This window comes from Mustela nigripes, chromosome 7 (genome assembly GCF_022355385.1).
Source record: "Mustela nigripes isolate SB6536 chromosome 7, MUSNIG.SB6536, whole genome shotgun sequence".
In the NCBI taxonomy this organism is placed as follows: domain Eukaryota; kingdom Metazoa; phylum Chordata; class Mammalia; order Carnivora; family Mustelidae; genus Mustela; species Mustela nigripes.
The window spans coordinates 79,656,651-79,674,466 of NC_081563.1; the positions used below are offsets into that span (position 1 = coordinate 79,656,651).

At 38.6% G+C, this 17,816-nt stretch overlaps 1 protein-coding gene across 1 annotated transcript; it reads right to left on the reverse strand.

Annotated features, from left to right (window-relative positions):
- Nucleotides 1-783: 783 nt before the first annotated feature.
- Nucleotides 784-17,334, reverse strand: CALM2 (calmodulin 2). Its single transcript, XM_059406249.1, has 6 exons — nucleotides 17,230-17,334; nucleotides 10,565-10,595; nucleotides 2,964-3,107; nucleotides 2,766-2,872; nucleotides 2,161-2,296; nucleotides 784-1,425 (listed from the first exon to the last, which is right to left on the reverse strand). The coding sequence occupies exons 1-6, from the start codon at nucleotides 17,230-17,232 to the stop codon at nucleotides 1,397-1,399; spliced, it is 450 nt and encodes a 149-aa protein (XP_059262232.1). The 5' UTR covers nucleotides 17,233-17,334; the 3' UTR covers nucleotides 784-1,396.
- Between the last annotated feature and the right edge of the window lie 482 nt (nucleotides 17,335-17,816).

The following is a 17,816-nucleotide window of genomic DNA, read 5'->3' on the forward strand; positions in this document are numbered from 1 at the left end:
CAGTAACCTGCCAAAGGGACTTCCCCCCGGAAAGATATACCTGGGGCTACAATAATCAATGTATTATACTGTTTTAATATACTTTATATGAACATACTTTATATAAATATACTTTTAGTATACTTAATGTTTTAATACACTTTAATGTTTTAATCTTGGCTCTGGTTTGCTCTGGAATCTTTCATTAAATATTGTTAAGTATTTAAAATGCAGCTAAAAAACCAAAAACCCTGATAACCACTTTTTGAGTAGCTTAAAATTACAGAGAAAGCAATGGTTTAGAAGAAAGCAAAACCTAAAGCAAGGTTTAGTTACTGCCAGTCCAATTTCTAAAGATACCTTTCTTTGTAAAACATGTCCCAGATAGGCAGGACAACTGAAAATTCTCCTCTGCTTTATGAAAAAGAAAAGGCACCATTAGCAAATAGAAGTAAAAACATAGTAACAACCCCCCACCTTGGATTGCTTATAACTGAAAATATTCCTAAAATCATTGCCTGGCTAAAGTTAATATGGACAATTGGATATGCCAAAGTTGAAAAATATGTAAAAAGATTGGAAACAATAAACATCTACATTATGTCAGCTCCCATGCTAGGTACACTTACAAAAGGTCTTAATCTTTCGGAGAAAGTATCACAATTTAAAAATGAAACAAAATCTAGGTAGTAAAACAACAACAAAAACGTATCTAAATTACACCAAGTAAAAACCACCCCAGTATTTGATTCTCAGAATTGTTCCACCTCAAGGTAATTAAAGGATGCTGATTCAGAGCAACAGTTGGGTAAATTGTAATTTTTTTATTGGAAAACAAATATACAACTTGGAATGGATTTGAGGCAAATTGTGCCATAAGCAGATTTTCTTTAAGTGGCTAAACAAAGTTTAAAAAGCAAGTAACAATAAAAGAAAATGTTTCTGGTACAGGACCAGCAGTACAAAAAAATAGTGTACGAGTACCTGGATAATACACCCGTTTTGCAATAGTGCAACTTTTAAGTACATATTGTTGACTGTCCATAGTCCACGCAGAGTTACAACTCCACACTTCAACAACAACATGCTGACAGTTCCTAAAGAAGACTACTTAAAAAAAAGGCATAACCCAGATGTTCCCTCATTTGACCAACTCCATCTAAGTTTAGATGTGCAGAAGGGCTTAGATATATCCAGAGTAAGCCACATGCAACATGTTACTTGATCAATTTTCTAAAACAAGGTTTCAGGACAATGACAGTAAGATAAGGGAAGAAAACATGGAGGAATGAAGTCCTAATTACTATACATGCATATTTTTTGACAGCAGGGGGGAACCTTTTACAGATAAGTTACAAACAAAGAAAAGGCAAATAAACAATTTTGTACAAGAAATTTAACACATTCTGTACAGTCTTCACTTTGCTGTCATCATTTGTACAAACTCTGAAAAAGAAGAAGTACACAAAAAGTTGCATCAATGGTAAAAGAATGACAAAACCAATCACATTATTCAATCTCAAAGCAATTTCCAATTTCCCTTTCTTTCCTCAAAAATATACAGTATAGAATTGTCAAGCTTTGTCAAGGCCAGAACTTCATAAATCAAAATTACTTAGGATTGTTAATCAATAAACCAAATTAATGGTTTAGACAAGTTATTACAAAATAGAAGGATTTTTGCTCTTAAGTTTATTACAACATGGTAATTTTGAACTGACGCAAAAGTAAACGGTCTTAGACTAAAGCTAATTAGAGGGAAAATAAATCCAATGAAGGAAGGAAAATCACCTTACTTTAATTTTGAGGTTTCTGAAATAAGCTTAAAGCTTTTCAAATTGTTCCACAATCATTATAAAAAGATTGTTTTAGCATAGTATGGAGCACCATGCTTCTCAAACTTTAAAATGCGTATGACACTGTCCAGCAATCTTGTTAAAATGCAGAGATTCTAGGTATATGGTAGGACCTGATAGCAAACAATTCTAAAAAGTCCTCAGATGATCGTGATTTTCCCTTATCTGTAGAAAATACTCTGAATAGCAAAAGGTTTGTAAATATAAAAACTTTTAGCATCTTCATTTGGCAGGATTGGAGACACTAATTTTGACCTAGGATATATATAAACACATACCTTGTACCTTAAAATCAAAGCACAGAATGAGGTAGTGAAAGATTTACCTTCATAGTTTACTTGACCATCACCATCAATATCTGCTTCCCTGATCATTTCATCGACTTCTTCATCTGTTAACTTCTCTCCCAGGTTTGTCATCACATGGCGAAGCTCTGCTGCACTAATATAGCCATTGCCATCCTAGAAAAAATTTAGTAAGATACCTAAGTAAAATTATAGACTCAGAATTGGGTTGGAGGTTTAGTAAGTTTACAATAAACTTCACATTAGGGAGAAAAAGATACTTCAGACATATCAACCAAAACCAAACTATAGTTGACCAATAGATGGTCACTGAAAACAGCAGGATATCATACATTAAAATCACTGTTTCTGGTGCACCTGGGTGGCTCAGTCAGTTAAGTGTCTGCCTTTGGCTCAGGTCATGATCCCAGGGTCTTGGGATCAAGACCCAGGTGTGGCTACCTGCTCAGTGGGGGCATCTGCTTCTCCCTTTGCCCCTCCCCTCTCATGGGTTCGCACTCTCTAATAAATAAATAAGAACTTAAAAAAATAAAATAAAATCGGTTTCTTAGTTCCAAAGTCAGTGATGCCTCCTTTGCCAAGATTCACCCTCAAAATTTAACAAATCCAATCCCCAAATACCTACCTTATCAAACACACGGAATGCTTCTCTAATTTCTTCTTCACTGTCTGTGTCTTTCATTTTTCTTGCCATCATTGTCAGAAATTCCGGGAAGTCAATTGTGCCATTACCTGAAATGATTTGTTTAGTTGTAAGAGTACTAAAGAATTTAAATGCCCTCTTCAATTCCCCCTCCCACAAAACCCAGGTTAAAAAACTTACCATCAGCATCTACTTCATTAATCATGTCCTGTAACTCTGCTTCTGTGGGATTCTGCCCAAGAGACCTCATTACAGTTCCCAATTCCTTTGTTGTTATAGTTCCATCACCATCCTTGTCAAATAGTGAAAAAGCTTCTTTGAATTCTGTTTAAGAGACCATAATCCAAACATAAAGGTTAACAATAAAAACCTCCTAAATGCTAAATATTAATCAACTATTAAAGCAAAGGTATATATGGAAGTAACACTTGAAACCAGCCTTTGATTCCTGAAGAATTATGTGGGAAAAACTTGCTATATTTCAAACATCTTTAGCTAATCATACCAATATATGCTCATACTGATCTATCAGCAAGTTTTTTTCACCTAAAATATTACAAAAGGACTCCAATACCTAGACCAGATAAAAGTAAAAATTATTTTAGGTTGAAGGAGGCAAAGAATCAAAGCCCCAAATGAGTGGCTTCCCTATTTTCTATTAAAGCCCAGAATATAAAAATAAGATTGGTACCTAACTGGCACCACCAGTACCTGGTACCCAACATCTGTTTCTATAGAACTATATGCATTATACTCAGAGTAAGCCTCAAAAATTAAAATTAAATCTCTTTAAAATCTACTAATTTAGGGGTACCTGAGGGGTGGCTCAGTCATTAAGCGTCTGCCTTGGGCTCAGGTTATGATCCCAGGGTTTTGGGATGGAGCCCCGCATCTGGTTCCCTGCTCCACGGGAAGCCTGCTTCTCCCTCTCCCACATCCCCCTGCTTGTGTTCCCTCTCTTGCGGTGTCTCTGTTAAATAAATAAATAAACAAAAACAAAAAACAACCTACAATTTAAGGGGCACACCCAGGAGGCTCAGTCAGTTACACAACTGCCTTCAGCTCAGGTCTTAATACCAAGGGTCCTGGGACTGTGCTCCATGTTGGGCTCCCTGATCATCAACAGGGAGTCTGCTTCTCCCTCTCTCCCTTTGCCCCTGCTCGAGCTCTCGTTCACTCTCTCTCAAATAAATAAAATCTTAAAAACAAAACTACTAAATTAAGAACAAAAAAATACACCTCTAAACTTCAGAACAATATGCAACAGACCAATTGCCTTTTCTGACCTATAAAGAACTATCACCAAAAATCTACGATGATATTAACAATGGGATGATCAAGATATGAATGGCCAGTTTTAGCTAAGTATCGTATCACTGACAGCAAAGGTAATTTAGACCATTTTTAGGAATATAAAATCCCAAACTTTTAATATAGTTTAAACATCCTATTACATCTTAAAAATCATCTTGTGAAATTATGTTCCTTCTAATTCACCACTAGATTACATGGAAAGCTGTTGAAGCAGCGGTCTAGAATACCGGCATCCCCATTTATTTCATAAACTAAAGCAGAGATTAAATTTGGTAGTGCAAGGTCATATAAATGAACTAAAACACAATGGCAGTATTTTCAGGTAGGGTACTTTTAAAAAGCTATTAGACCCTTTTTAAGCAAACCCAAAACAGTTCCAACGTTCACAGGGCTCAGCTTCCTCAATATATCTATACATTTGAAAGTACATACCTGACATGTTTAAGTAATAGTTTGCTTCCTCTTATATAGTCCAAGGCTATTTATTCCCCCCTACCTTTCTATCCTTTCTCCAATTCATATACATCCCAGTTTCAATCCATCATAATCTCTTCTCTGGACTCAACTACTCTTCCATTGATTTTCCATTAACATATGTCTCTTAGCTTAAAACGAATTCAAACCTTGTGTTTTCTCTTACATGCCTGCCCTTATCTCCCCAAATCTTGGAAGCATCATTACTCATATATATCCCTTTCTTCTACCAATCCACTATTAAAATTACTTCCAGCTCCAACTCAAGTTGAAAATCCCAAGTTTACCAATAACAACTTAGTTGCCCAATTAAACAAGTGTCTTTAAGTACATGAGGCCATACAGCATAGCTAAAAGTAGACTTTGGAATGCAACTTGTGTTTAATAATCCCAGCTCTGCTACTTACCAGTAGTGTAACCTAGGCAAGTTAAGTTAATAAACCTTTCCTATCTTAGCTTCATCATTTTTGTTAAATAGGAATAACTATACCTACCTTCCTAAGTTTATGAACTTAATTACCAAGCATAAAGCACTTAGAAGTAGGTCTGGGGGCGCCTGGGTGGTTCAGTGGGTTAAAGCCTCTGCCCTCCGCTCAGGTCATGATCTTGGGGTCCTGGGATCAAGCCCTGTATGGGGGGGGGGGTCCTCTCTGCTCAGCAGGGAGCCTGCTCCCCCCCCACACACCTGCCTCTCTGCCTACTTGTGATCTCTGTCAAATAAATAAAATCTTAAAAGTAAAAAAAATTAAAAAAAAAAAAAGAAAAGAAAAAAGAAGTAGGTCTGGCAAGTAAATACTTAGTTAAGTGTTAAGAAAAGATGACCTCACTTTCCTGCAGGATCCAAAACTATACTGAGAAACTCTAAACTTCTCTTGGCTTTCACAACAGTACCTCAGTTTACCTGCCTTACACTGCCAAAGACTCTTGCTCCTATATTTATCTCTCACAGGTAAATGTGATTAATTTTCTTCCTCTTTTCCACCACCTCTTATCTATACCTACTCATAATGAAGTCTTCTTTAGTCTACTCCTCTATCTCAACATAATACAGTAGTTCCCTCACCCTTACCACAGTTTCGTTTTCTGCCTGTTCAGCTACCCCTAGTGAACTGTAGTCCAGAAGCAGAGGATCCTTCTGGCATACCACAGGTCAACAGCAGCCTAACACTATCACAATGCCTACATCATTCACCTCACTTCATCTCATCTCTGAGGCATTTTACCATCCCATAGTCACAAAAAGGGCAAGTACAGTATATGGTGAGAGACCACACTAGTATAACTTACATTATAGTATACTTTCACAATCATTACTGTTGTTCATCTATTATACCTAATTCACAAATACTGTATCATATGTGTGTGTGTATAGGAAAAACAAGTTTGGTACTGTCAGTGGTTTCAGGTATCCACTGGCATCTTAGAGCATACCTTCCCATCACAGACTGGGGAGGCAGGGTCTACCGTACCTTTATTTCTGACTTCCTACAGGATATGCCCCTTGGCTGACCCCAAGCGAGACTTATGAAAGTGAATTATGTATTCCCCAACAACCCTAGGAATGCAAGCAAAACACGCTTTAACTTTCCCTGTGAAATCTGTCAACAAGTCCTGTTGCATCCTCCCATTTCAATACTGCCTGATTATTTTTATCTCAACAAGCAGTATCTTATTTCATGGTCCCTCCTCTTTTGCCTAGACTATTACAATAGCCTTCTAACTGGGTTCTTTATTTAAAATTACCTACACAACTACCTGGGTCATATTACCTTTCTGGATTACCACATTCCTTTCTTACGTTTAAAATCTATTAACTGCTTAGCTTTAGACCAGGTTATCACTGACTAGTTGGTAGTTTACTACATTCAGTATTAACATAGTTCCATTCCATTTAAAACCGTTTGTTTTCAGAGGCACTCCCCTAGTATCACAAGCTTAGTAGCAAACTACTGATTGATTTTATGAAATTAGCCTACATTAAGTAGGTTGACTCAATGACAAAAACACATCAATAAATCCCACAAGTAGAATTTGATGAAGACATTCCCATTTTACTCAGGGTTTTATTTTTCTTTTTTTCAACAGGATGTAGAAATATTGTCTAGAAATCCAAAAAACTATTAGGGTTTGAACACATGCCATTTACCACCTAGTAACTTAGGCTACAAGAAAATCAAAGCACTGAGAAACATGGTTTTGTTTACATTACATTCGCTGCTATTAATACCTAGCTACAGGTATTAACACTACCATTACCAGCAAAAGTTTCCAATGTGTAACTAACTATAATCATTTTACTGTACAACTTAATTGTTAAGATGTAGAGTAAGTTTACAAATATGTATTCTTAATTTCAAGGAGTTTCACAGTATATTAACTTAAAAAAAAAAAACTCCACACCCAGCATGGGGCCCAATGCAAGGCTTGAATTCACAACCCTGAGATCAAGTCCTGAGCTGAAATCAAGAGGTCAGATGCTTAACCAACAGAGCTACCTAGTTGCCCCTAAAATACATTAACTTTCAAAATGCTTGCTGGAGGGGCACCTAGGTGGCTCAGAGGGTTAAGCCTCTGCCTTCAGCTCAGGTCATGGTCTCAGGCCCCACATTAGGCTCTCTGCTCAGCAGGGAGCCTGCTTCTCCCTCTCTCTCTCTCTCTGACTACTTGTGATCTCTATGTCAAATAAATAAATAAAATCTAAAATAAGTAAATAAATAAAATGCTTGCTGAAATAGTGAAAAGCAGAAAGACCATATCTATGTTATAACTATTAGTTATAAAGGTACAAGAAAGGAACAAATGTCAAGCATTATTCCAAATTTTTATCTGTATTTTTACACCAGAGCCAGAAATACCTGTAAAATTCCTTGAAATAAAACCCAAAAGTACAATTTAGGGGTGCCTGGGTGGCTCTGTCATTAAGCATCTGCCTTCACAGCTCAGGTCATGATCCCGGGTGTGTGTGTGTGTGTGTGTGTGTGCGCGCGCCTGTGATCAGCCCCGCATGGGGCTCCCTGCTGCTCCCTCTCCCACTCCCGCCAGCTTGTATTCCTTCTCTCTCAAATAAATAAAATCTTAAAAAAAAAAAAAAAGTATAATTTAAATCCACCTGTCCTTACAGCTCCCTACTTTACTTTATAACTGGTATAATCTTTATGTATAGAAGCATGCCATTCTTAACTATAATTCCCAGGAATGACTTGAATCAAATGTCTGTTTACCAACTTCCATTTATTTAGAAAATTCTGAACCTAATAATCTCTTAAAGGACATGTATCAGACTTTTGTTGGCACTATGTAAATTGAATAAGGTTATCTTTCAAGTTAGGTTTTACTCCTACACTGTACCTTTAAGAAAGAAAAACTCTTGTAGGTTTTTCCTATTAGACCCCTAGGTGTCAAGCACCAACAACTAATGACATCATGGCAGAATTATGAGCAAAATTAACTAGTGATGTCACAGTGGACACTTCTGGATTGCTCTTTAAGAGTAAGTAATATAAACAATTCTAGTAACTTCATCTAAACAAAATATGCTTTTTCTAGACCAAGTTATTTGCTGTTAGTAGACTTTCTAAACAAATCTGTAGAAGTAATGATTATCATATAAAGTTAAAATAGTTTAAAAAGAACCTTAGTATATTCAATGCTGATTTATCTATGAAGTTTGTAAGTACTTTGTTTTTTGGTAAAGATTCTAAGATGCTACTGATTACCACCAATTACAATTTATCAGAATAAAGAAAGTAATTTGCCTCCACCTCAAAGGTGGACACAAACAATGGAGGCAGAATAATTCTTAGGACAGGGTAGATAGTGTTCTGGAACATTTTTTTGTTGTCACACACAACAAAGAAGTGTATCCATTTTTCAGTCCCTACTATGTGGGAGGCACCGGGGATAGAAGCAGCAGCAAAAAGATCCCTGAGAGCACAGGGTTTTACTTCAGCAGTATAAAAGTTTTGACTCCTTTATAAAGGTTCACTAAAACCTGGGGTACCAGGAATGATTTTAAAAGCCTAAGAAAATGCAGGGTAAGGAAAGAATCCAGAACAGATTTCCCCCATCCCCACTGGAAATTTAAGTATACGATGAGAGCCAACAAAAACACCAAATTTATCTTTAAATAAATGTTCCAGTGAACTACTACTAGTATTCTTTATGAAAATGCTATCAGTCTTTGAAGACTGATTCTCTTGAATTTAAAAGATACATGGTTTTTTTAAAAAAATAGTTGTATGTGTTTTTGGGAGTGCAATAATGGGCACCAACTATGTAACATACCTTAAAGATACATTTTCTACCTTAAAGTGAAAATGCTGTGCTATCTACAGCAGGGACAACTACCTGACTGGGAACACCAAGAAATGAAAAGTAAAGAGGGAGGCCAAAAGTATTAGAGAAGTTAATAGTTTAAGCCTGGATATATGAATCAGTTTGTCACTTCCGATAGGCTACATTAACAAATAACAAAATAATTTTTTATAAGTTTTAGAATTTACATGTCACAGATACATTAAAATAGTATAAAAGAACAAAGAAATTAGTTCCAAAGCTCTGCTTCGGTTCTTCAACACTCATTACATGCAATTTATCAACCCTAGAAACCAAATCCCAGATTTAAGTCAAATTCACACAATCAGTAAAAATAAAATCTGCTTACATTTGGTCCTTCATGCTAACAGCTTCCTACTTTATATAGTCCTATCGGGTTGTATTTGTAGTATTTGAGAAGATTAGTGATTTCTGGGTCCTCCAGATTTGTTTATGTGGAGAGGAGGGCTTACTTTAAATGGGCTATATATAGTTGAGTTCCAACTGGGATTTTCAGTATTCTCTATCATTAATAAAAAGAAAAAAAGAAGAAAGAAAAAAGAAAGCTTTAGTGCTTTTGAACACTTCTAACTTCTTGCCTACCAGGAAAGCTGTGGTAGTTAAAACTGCTTGATGCTTGTGTTAATAAAAGTCTAAAGAGAGTAAAAGAAGAGTCTGAAAAGCATTTCAACACTACAAGGAACTAAAAAAGGAAGAAAATCCTTTAGTGAGTTTCCCTAGTATTTTGAGGTTAACCAGCCATCCTAAAGTGTTAGAATAAAATCAAAAGTACCAATGATTAATGTTATAGCATAAAGACAATATGACATCAAGTTTTACATAACAACTTCATACATTTCCATGACAAACCAAAGGAGACACGATTTAATTATTTTTTTAGTTTATTTTTAAGGATTTTATTTATTTAGTTGACAAATAGACACACAGGGAGAGAGGGACAGAAGCAGGGGGAGTGGGAGAGGGACAAGCAGGCTTGTCTTATGTGGGCGGTGATCCCAGGACTCTGGGATCATGACCTGAGCTGAAGGCAGAAGCTTAACAAGTGAGCCACCCAGGCGGCCCCAGGAGACAAGATTTAAAAAGCTCATTTCAACAGATGCTACTGTTCCTTCCTCAAGACAAAATTCAACATACTATACATTTAGAAAACAGAACATCTAAGTTTTTCTCTAGAGATAATGATTATTCCTGAATGATTCTACATACAGTTCTAAGGTTAAAATATTAGCTACTTTGAACTGGGGTAAATTCAATGTTCCCTCTGGGATTCAACACTTCAAATTACCTATTAATTACTACTCTTTTTTTCTTGTGAAGAGTAATTTGGAGTTGCAGTGTTAAAAACTGCCCAGAATTCATGTTTTCAAGATAATCTTCAAGAAAAACAAAGACCACCACCACCAAGTTCCAAAGTATACCCGCACGTAGCCTAAAACCTTGCCTTTCATTACAGTCAGCCCCATATATCTCCCAAAAGCAAGCATACCTTCTCATTTGTCAAAGCAGGTTGAATTATTATATTACATTACACCACTTGTTATTATCTATTACATAGACTAAAGTCTATCTAATTTTTTCATAAAGGTATCTTACTTTGACACTGGCCATTCGATTTATAATAAAATCCAATGGATACCACTTAGCAAAGTATTTCTTACCTGCAATCTGCTCTTCAGTCAGTTGGTCAGCCTACAAAGAGATCACAAAGACAGGTATGCAGATGAGCAGTTAAATTAAGAATCAAGTTTAAAAACCTTCAAGGTTTACCTTTTACCATGAATTCCATTTAGCATAACACTCCTTAGTACTAGCAACATACATAGGTAGAAAATGAATTATCTTTTAAGGTAGAAAACACATATTAAGTTGATAGGTTTATCTTCAAAGCTAAGCGATGCTGACCAAGTTTAATACTTAAACCCCAACTATTATTTTAGAATACACACCAAAGTTTCAATTTCACACAAATTGGGGGGAAAAAGCAATTTGGCATAGTAGAAAATTTAAAGGAAGTTGTTATTCTTCTAAAGCAAGGAGAGAATCCAACAAAAACATGGTTTCCTTTCTCAAAGTTAAGATACCTAAACTTTTCACCTTTTTTGGTAAATAAAAAACAGTATTAACAGAAATTATCAGAAATCTTCACTGAACCAAAAATAATGTCCAAGAATTACACTCAAAATTACCCCTATAAATGGTTAAACACATCATGTGGACATGAGAATGGTCTTCCAAACCTGAAACAAAAAACAAACCCGTAACACTAAGCAAAAATCCAAGCTGTCCTGGTTGGGGAAACATGAAAGCTACCAGTTTTTACTTCTCACCTGGCAGGCAAATTTAAAGAATCAGGATTCCCATCATTTGAACTAAATTATTTACTAAATATTAAGTCCAGCCGTTCATTTTCTCTTGGACTTTTGGAATCCCAATGTGTGCCTAAAGTTTGTGAATTTTTAGCACAGAGAGAAGAGTTATTTTTGCTAAAAGGAAAAAAAGACCAGGCATTTGCTAAAGCCTTTTATAGATACTGTTTTTATTTAATCTTCACAATAACCCTCTAATGGTATCATTATCCCCTATAGGTTCAGGTTAAATTTCAGGGAGGTTAACAAAATTAGTAACTAGTTTTAAATACTAGAATTAAACTAGAATTTAAACACAAAGGTGTCAGATGTATTCACTGCCTGTAAGTTTTAAATGCAGAGTACCATAATATATAATAACATATCTGCAAAATACCAAGGCTCCTTTTTCCTCATGTGGCCTTCATCTTTATCTTTGGACATTTCACCACTCAGCAGTACAAAAACCCATGAGCAACTGCTTATATGGTACTAGCACTAATTAGACCCAGTCTTCTAATATTCTTACCTATATGGAATCAAGCATTCTGTGATTAATCCATTCATTTATTAGTATGAAAAAATAAACACTGCCTGGTTTCATTCTTTTTTAAAGACTACCTTAATGAAAAGTAGCATCACATTTTTCTAGGGGACAACATGAGAAAATTTGGGAAGGAACCCGCAAAGCGCAAGTTTCTTTCCCCACTCAACACATTTTTGATTTGACCTCAATGCAAACTCAACTTGTTTCTATTTTAAAAAAGGGGGGGAAAAAGGCCCCAAAGGCCTGGTAACTTAAAATTGAAGAGGCAATAATTAAGTTCAAATGCAGGAGTTAAAGAAGATCTACTTTTAACCTTCCAAATCCCAATCTTCCATCTGATATAACATCAGTCATCCAATTGTTTTCCCTGAAGAGTTAAGATTTAAAACATGGTAAATCCAGACTTGATACCTGCTTTGTTAGAGGCTATAAAGGATTTACTTCTGACTCCATTTTGCAAGACTTTTATCATTTCTGGAAAAAGGGCAACATGGCAGAGTTGGGGGAAAAAGCATAGCGTTTTGTATCGTTGCTGGACATACTAGTATCCTAGCTCTTCCACATAAAAAGCCACATGACCTTGGACATGTTATTCTACCTCTCATAAGTCCATTTCATCCATACAGTATTAGTATCTACCTTACAAGGTTATTGTGCAGAAAGAGAAGCTACTTTTACATACAGTAAAACTCTTTGAACCCAAAGAGTTCAGTGATAATTATTTTATATATATTAACTAATAAAAGAACCTACACTGTTAAATATGAACTTAACTAGTTCAACTTCCACACAGTAAACAGACATGCAGGGCATCATCAACTCTTGCTTCAGAGAGTAGCAGGGTCCACATTAAAGATCTTAAAGAGACTGTATTATATGCAGGAATTTTGAATTTTAATCTTCTGCTATACTTTCGTCTTTTATCCCAGTCATCTGTATACCAGATCTCTTCTTACGAAATACTTAAGGGGACCAAAATATACAAATAAACATGTGTGCTTTGCTTCTCATATAATATGGAGATGCCTATTTTAAACTTACCCTTTCTAGGAAGTTATTAAGTTTAAAATGTTTCACTGCTACATGGAAATTTATTTCTTAATTTCACTCTTACCATTCATTTATAACTAAGCATTGCATAACATTGTCTATTGTCTTTTCTAGATATCAGAATATAAAATTAAACATCATGAACAATAAATATTTGTTAACCACCTTAAAAATGAAACAAAAACCCAGCAAACCTACAACTGTTCCATGCTATCTTTTTTTTAAGATTTTATTTATTTGAGGGGCGCCTGAGTGGCTCAGTGGGTTAATCCTCTGCCTTTGGCTCAGGTCATGGTCTCAGGGTCCTGAGATCAAGCCCCGCATCCGGCTCTCTGCTCAGCAAAGAGCCTGCTCCCCCCCCCCCCAACACCAAACTGTCTCTCCATCTACTTGTGATCTCTGTCAAATAAAATCTTAAAAAAAAAAAAAAAAAAAAGATTTTATTTATTTGATAGGAGAGAGAGAAAGAGAGATCACAAGTAGGCAGAGAGGCAGGCAGAGAGAGTGGGGGAAGAAGGCTCCCCGCTAATCAGAGAGCCCCTTTGGGGGTCCATCCCAGGACCCTGGGACCATGACCCAAGCCGATGGCAGAGGCTTATCCCACTAAGTCACCAAGGCACCCCTGTTCCATGTATGATTTAAGATGAGAATAAATTTTCATGAACTGAAAGCACAAGGTGCAGCAGCCCAGGGACAGATGTGGCAGGTGAAAACAGTTTAGGAGACTTAGTTAAGCAGAATGTATGGAAGGCACAGTATGTATGAAAGCTGAAGGAAGGACTGCTATGTGCAGGAAGGGAAACAGTGTTGTTCTCTCAACAGGGGGGGTAGGGGTGGATTTTGGGAAGATGCATTTATATTAAATTTAGGAAGAAAAGGACGGAAAAGGATGCTAGCTATAAAACAAAACTTTAAAATTACCCAATTTTGCTTGGAAAGTCAAAATTTAATGGTCCCACACCATCTTGTCCAGCTCTCTGCCTCTGGCCAGACACAATCTTAGAAAAATTCACAAATGAACGGTAGCCCAGTTGGTTAAGTGACGGCTCCTGATTTCAGCACAGGTCATCATTTCAGGGTTGTGACTGTGTCCCATCTCACTGCTGGGTATGGAGACTGCTTAAGATTCTCTCCCTTTGCCCCTTCCCACCCAAAATAAAAGAAAAATTCACAGAAAAAGTTCAAGGAATAAGCTATCAAACAGAATGCTAAGTTACATACATAGCCTTAAAAATGTTCCTCAATTTTGCTTGCAAAGTTTTTTTTTTTTTTTTTTTTTTACAACTAATCCAGAGCTCAAGGTTTTAAAATAAACTTTACCAGCAGAGTTAAGATTAAGGCCTTTAAGAGGCAAAACTACACCACTCCCTAGCACTCTAATTTTTAAGTCTGTTCCAACTACATGCAAATAAATTTGGTTTTTATTTCTGTCTATGGAGAGTGCCATTTTCTTAGTTAGAAGAACTGGAAGAATTATACTTCTGGGAAAACTCGAGCTCATTAACACGTGTGTTTATCTCCGTGAAGAATAATCCACTAGAGAGAGGACTAGTTCTTATTCCTGTATTTCTACAATTGATAGACTTCCTTCTCCTGTTCATCACTCCAGAGAAAGCTTCCAGGCATTAGTACACTTGCATGTTCCACACCAGACCTACTGAGCTAGAATCTCCATTTTGAAGAACCCTACTTGATTTGTAAACACTGAGAAACATTAACCTATCTTCACGTGTGATCTGAAGAGTGAATGCATTATGTACCTATCAAAGCAGATATGGATATTCCTGGAGTTTATCTAGTGAATGGCAGTTAAAAAAAAATCCAAAATTCTTATCTGAATAAATGTATGAAGCCACAGGTTTAAATCGGAACACTAACTTCTAGCTTTCATTCATTCCTCTTTATTTCAAAGTTCTATTTAGATAAAACAATGTCTTCATTAATTTTTATTTATTTATTTATTTAAATTTCAGAAGTCAGGATATGTCCTACCTGTATTAAAAGCAGCCTTTAAATTATTTCAGTAGAATTAACAGATACCTTAATTCTGACAGAACAGAACTTACTATAGTATCACTGATCAAAAGAAAAACCATCAGGACAAATTAATTACTTCACAGAAATTAAGACCTTTACTAAAGGCCTACTCTGATCATTGTACCTAAATCTAGAACTTTCTATATATTTTTGATAGGACCACAGTGAAGTTCCTCAGTGTAACACAAACTGATCTACTTGCAATTTGATATAATAATGATAACTTTGACAAGCACAAAACTTTCTACTTCTTCGTATCTCTTACTTATCATCTGGGCCCCAAATCTTAAAGCGATCCTTGGCTCTTTCAATGCACATGTACTTGTAACACTTACATGTAAACCCAAGAGCTATCTGAACAATCTTGTTCTGCTTCCACACAAACTCATTCTTTAACTTAACAGAGACTTCATTTTAAATCTCCAAATCTTATAATTATGAAGTTACCTTATGACAACTTCCAACTTAATTTTACTTAACAATGACTAGCAACTAGCAATGAAAACCCCCAAAGCACCAATAATGTAAACAGTAACTACAGAAGCTTATCACTGGTAAAGGACCATGAAAAGTGTGGATACAAACTATATGCAACATATGAAAATCTATTGAATTCCCGGTTCAAGTATCAGACTGATTAGGTAAAAAATTTACCATTCATTTAGAAATATTTTTTAAAAATTTACTGCACAATTCAGTACCTTGATTACATATACATAATGTATACCTTGTTTCAACTAAAAAGTAAATTCAACTAGTATGTTCAAAATCAGAATAAAATAATTTAAAATATCAAAATAGAACAAATGCATCAAACTTGAGTGAACACTAGTTTTATCCAAGGTGAACTCCTCTCCCCACACCCATATAGGCTGGAGGTTTCAGTTGGCAAGGATTCTCAACTCCTCTGTTTAAGATGTCACCTTGCCTTCTGGACACACCCATCGCTGTAACCACTTGGCAGACGGAAACAAAAAGTAGGTACTGCAAATTACCGCCGTCATTAGGGTAAAAAAACGAGGAGTTCCGGTCTCAAGTGACAGGAAAATGCTTTTTTAAGATTCCCTGCTCCTTCTGCCCCCGGTATACTCTTCTATCACCACAGTACTTGACAGCCATTACTATTTAAGAGAATTGAACTGCACGTTACCATGGTCTGGCGTTTTCTGGAAGGAAATACGACTCATTTTCAAGGGAAGTGAAGCAGGGGCAATGCTGTGATTATAGTTCTTTAACATTAGGAGTGCACGTGAGTACTTAAGAATAGGATATAGACACTGGCCTTTTCAACTGTTACGGCAGGATAAAAGCGACTTTCACAACAGAACGTCAGTCACCCCAAAGCTTGCTTTTGGCAGGTGACTAGAAAAAGCATTTCAGACCCAAGCTGGAGCTGACGACTTTCTCTAGTCAGATGCGCACTCTGAGCGTGCGCCAGACTTCGGGTATAAAGCTCGTTTCCTTCAACGACAAAGCCACATTTTTTCTCATGTCCAGGCTGGGTAGTGGAAGGCCCCAGGGCCCCAAATGGAGTGGGAAAGATCAGGGTCCACCGAGCTTCCTTCTCGCCACCGGAGGGGGATGGGAAACTGCCGAAGCCGCCCTCCCCCACCCATCCCCAACTCACAGGCCCCGCACTGCCGCGGGCAGCGGAGACCTCCGCAGCCCTGCAGGTGCCAGCACAGCAGCTGGGGCGCGAGGCAAGCCGAGCGGGCGGGGGCCCCGCCCCCCGGCCGCTCCCCGCGCCGCGCGGGCTCGGCCCACACAGCGCGCCGCGCCCGCTCGCGCGCCCCCCGCCCCCGGCACGCGGGGGATGCGGGCTAACGGCGGCGCTGGCGCTCGCCCGGGGCCTCGCGCTCCCTTCCCGCCCCCTCGGCGCATGGCGGCCAAAAGCGGACAAAGGCGCTTCCTGGCACCAGCACAAACCGTCCGTTGGGCTTTTGAATCGGGCCCCGGCACCGACCTTTCGAGATGCCCGACCAGCAGCTTTTGCCCTCCCGCTTTCCCCCGCCCTTCCACTTTCGCGTCTCCACCATGTGCTGGGCTGCCCTCCCCCCCAGCTCCGATTCAACACCCTCACCCAGCCAAGCCCCCGAGGAGCTTCAGCTCCTCGAAGGCAATGATCCCGGCCCCCGTAACGCTAGGGGACTCCTCTCCGAGGAGAATGAGGATGGGAGAGCACCTGCGACGCAACCGCCGCAGTGCCCCGGTCTCTTTCGCGCCATCCCTCTGGCGAAGACCACTCCTGAGGGATGTAGGGGAGCAGCGTCCCCTTTCTTTAACAAATCTGCTTCAGCCTTGTCCCCCCTCCGGCCAAGCGCCGGCAGCTTAGCGACACACTCACCATGCTGCAAGCGCTACCGGTCTCCAAGAAGCGACCACACAACCACTCAGCTCGCTCGACCCACTCGGACTAATTCTCCTCCTCCGCCCCCAGCGCCTCATAAACACCTCCCTCCGCCAGATCCCTCCGCCGCATGCCAGATAACGGAACATCGCAAACGAGTTCCGGCAAACCCCCTCCTCTCTAACTCTTCTGGGGACTCCTTTATCCACTGTTATTTACTCGACGAAGCAAGAGATAAAGGAAAGCGGGCGAACGAATGACGTAAGTGGGTTTCACTCCCCAGCGAGCCAGTTTAAAGGCCGAGGGAGTCGCGCCTGAGGGGCGCTACTTTGCGGCGCGGAGGAGCATCATAGTGGTGACTCGATCCCCGATGATCGTTGAACCGGCCTCTGATTGGCTGGTTCGTACCTGCAATGCGTCACTCGGGATCGCAGCAGCCGCCGCCGAGACGCGGTGCGGCTTCTGCCGTTGCTGCTCTGGCCGCGCTGTCCTGGCAACTGCGCCAGGCGGCAGAGTCGCTTCCCTTGCGTTTGGCCGCAGGATCTTCCTCCTCCATTCCTCCTTCCCTCCCGCACTCCTACACA

Coding starts and splice junctions, on each gene's coding strand:
- CALM2 (XM_059406249.1), bottom strand. Junction 2,873..2,963: donor TAATGAAGTAGATGCTGATG/GTAAGTTTTTTA, acceptor AAATCATTTCAG/GTAATGGCACAATTGACTTC. Junction 1,426..2,160: donor TGGTCAAGTAAACTATGAAG/GTAAATCTTTCA, acceptor CTTCTTTTTCAG/AGTTTGTACAAATGATGACA.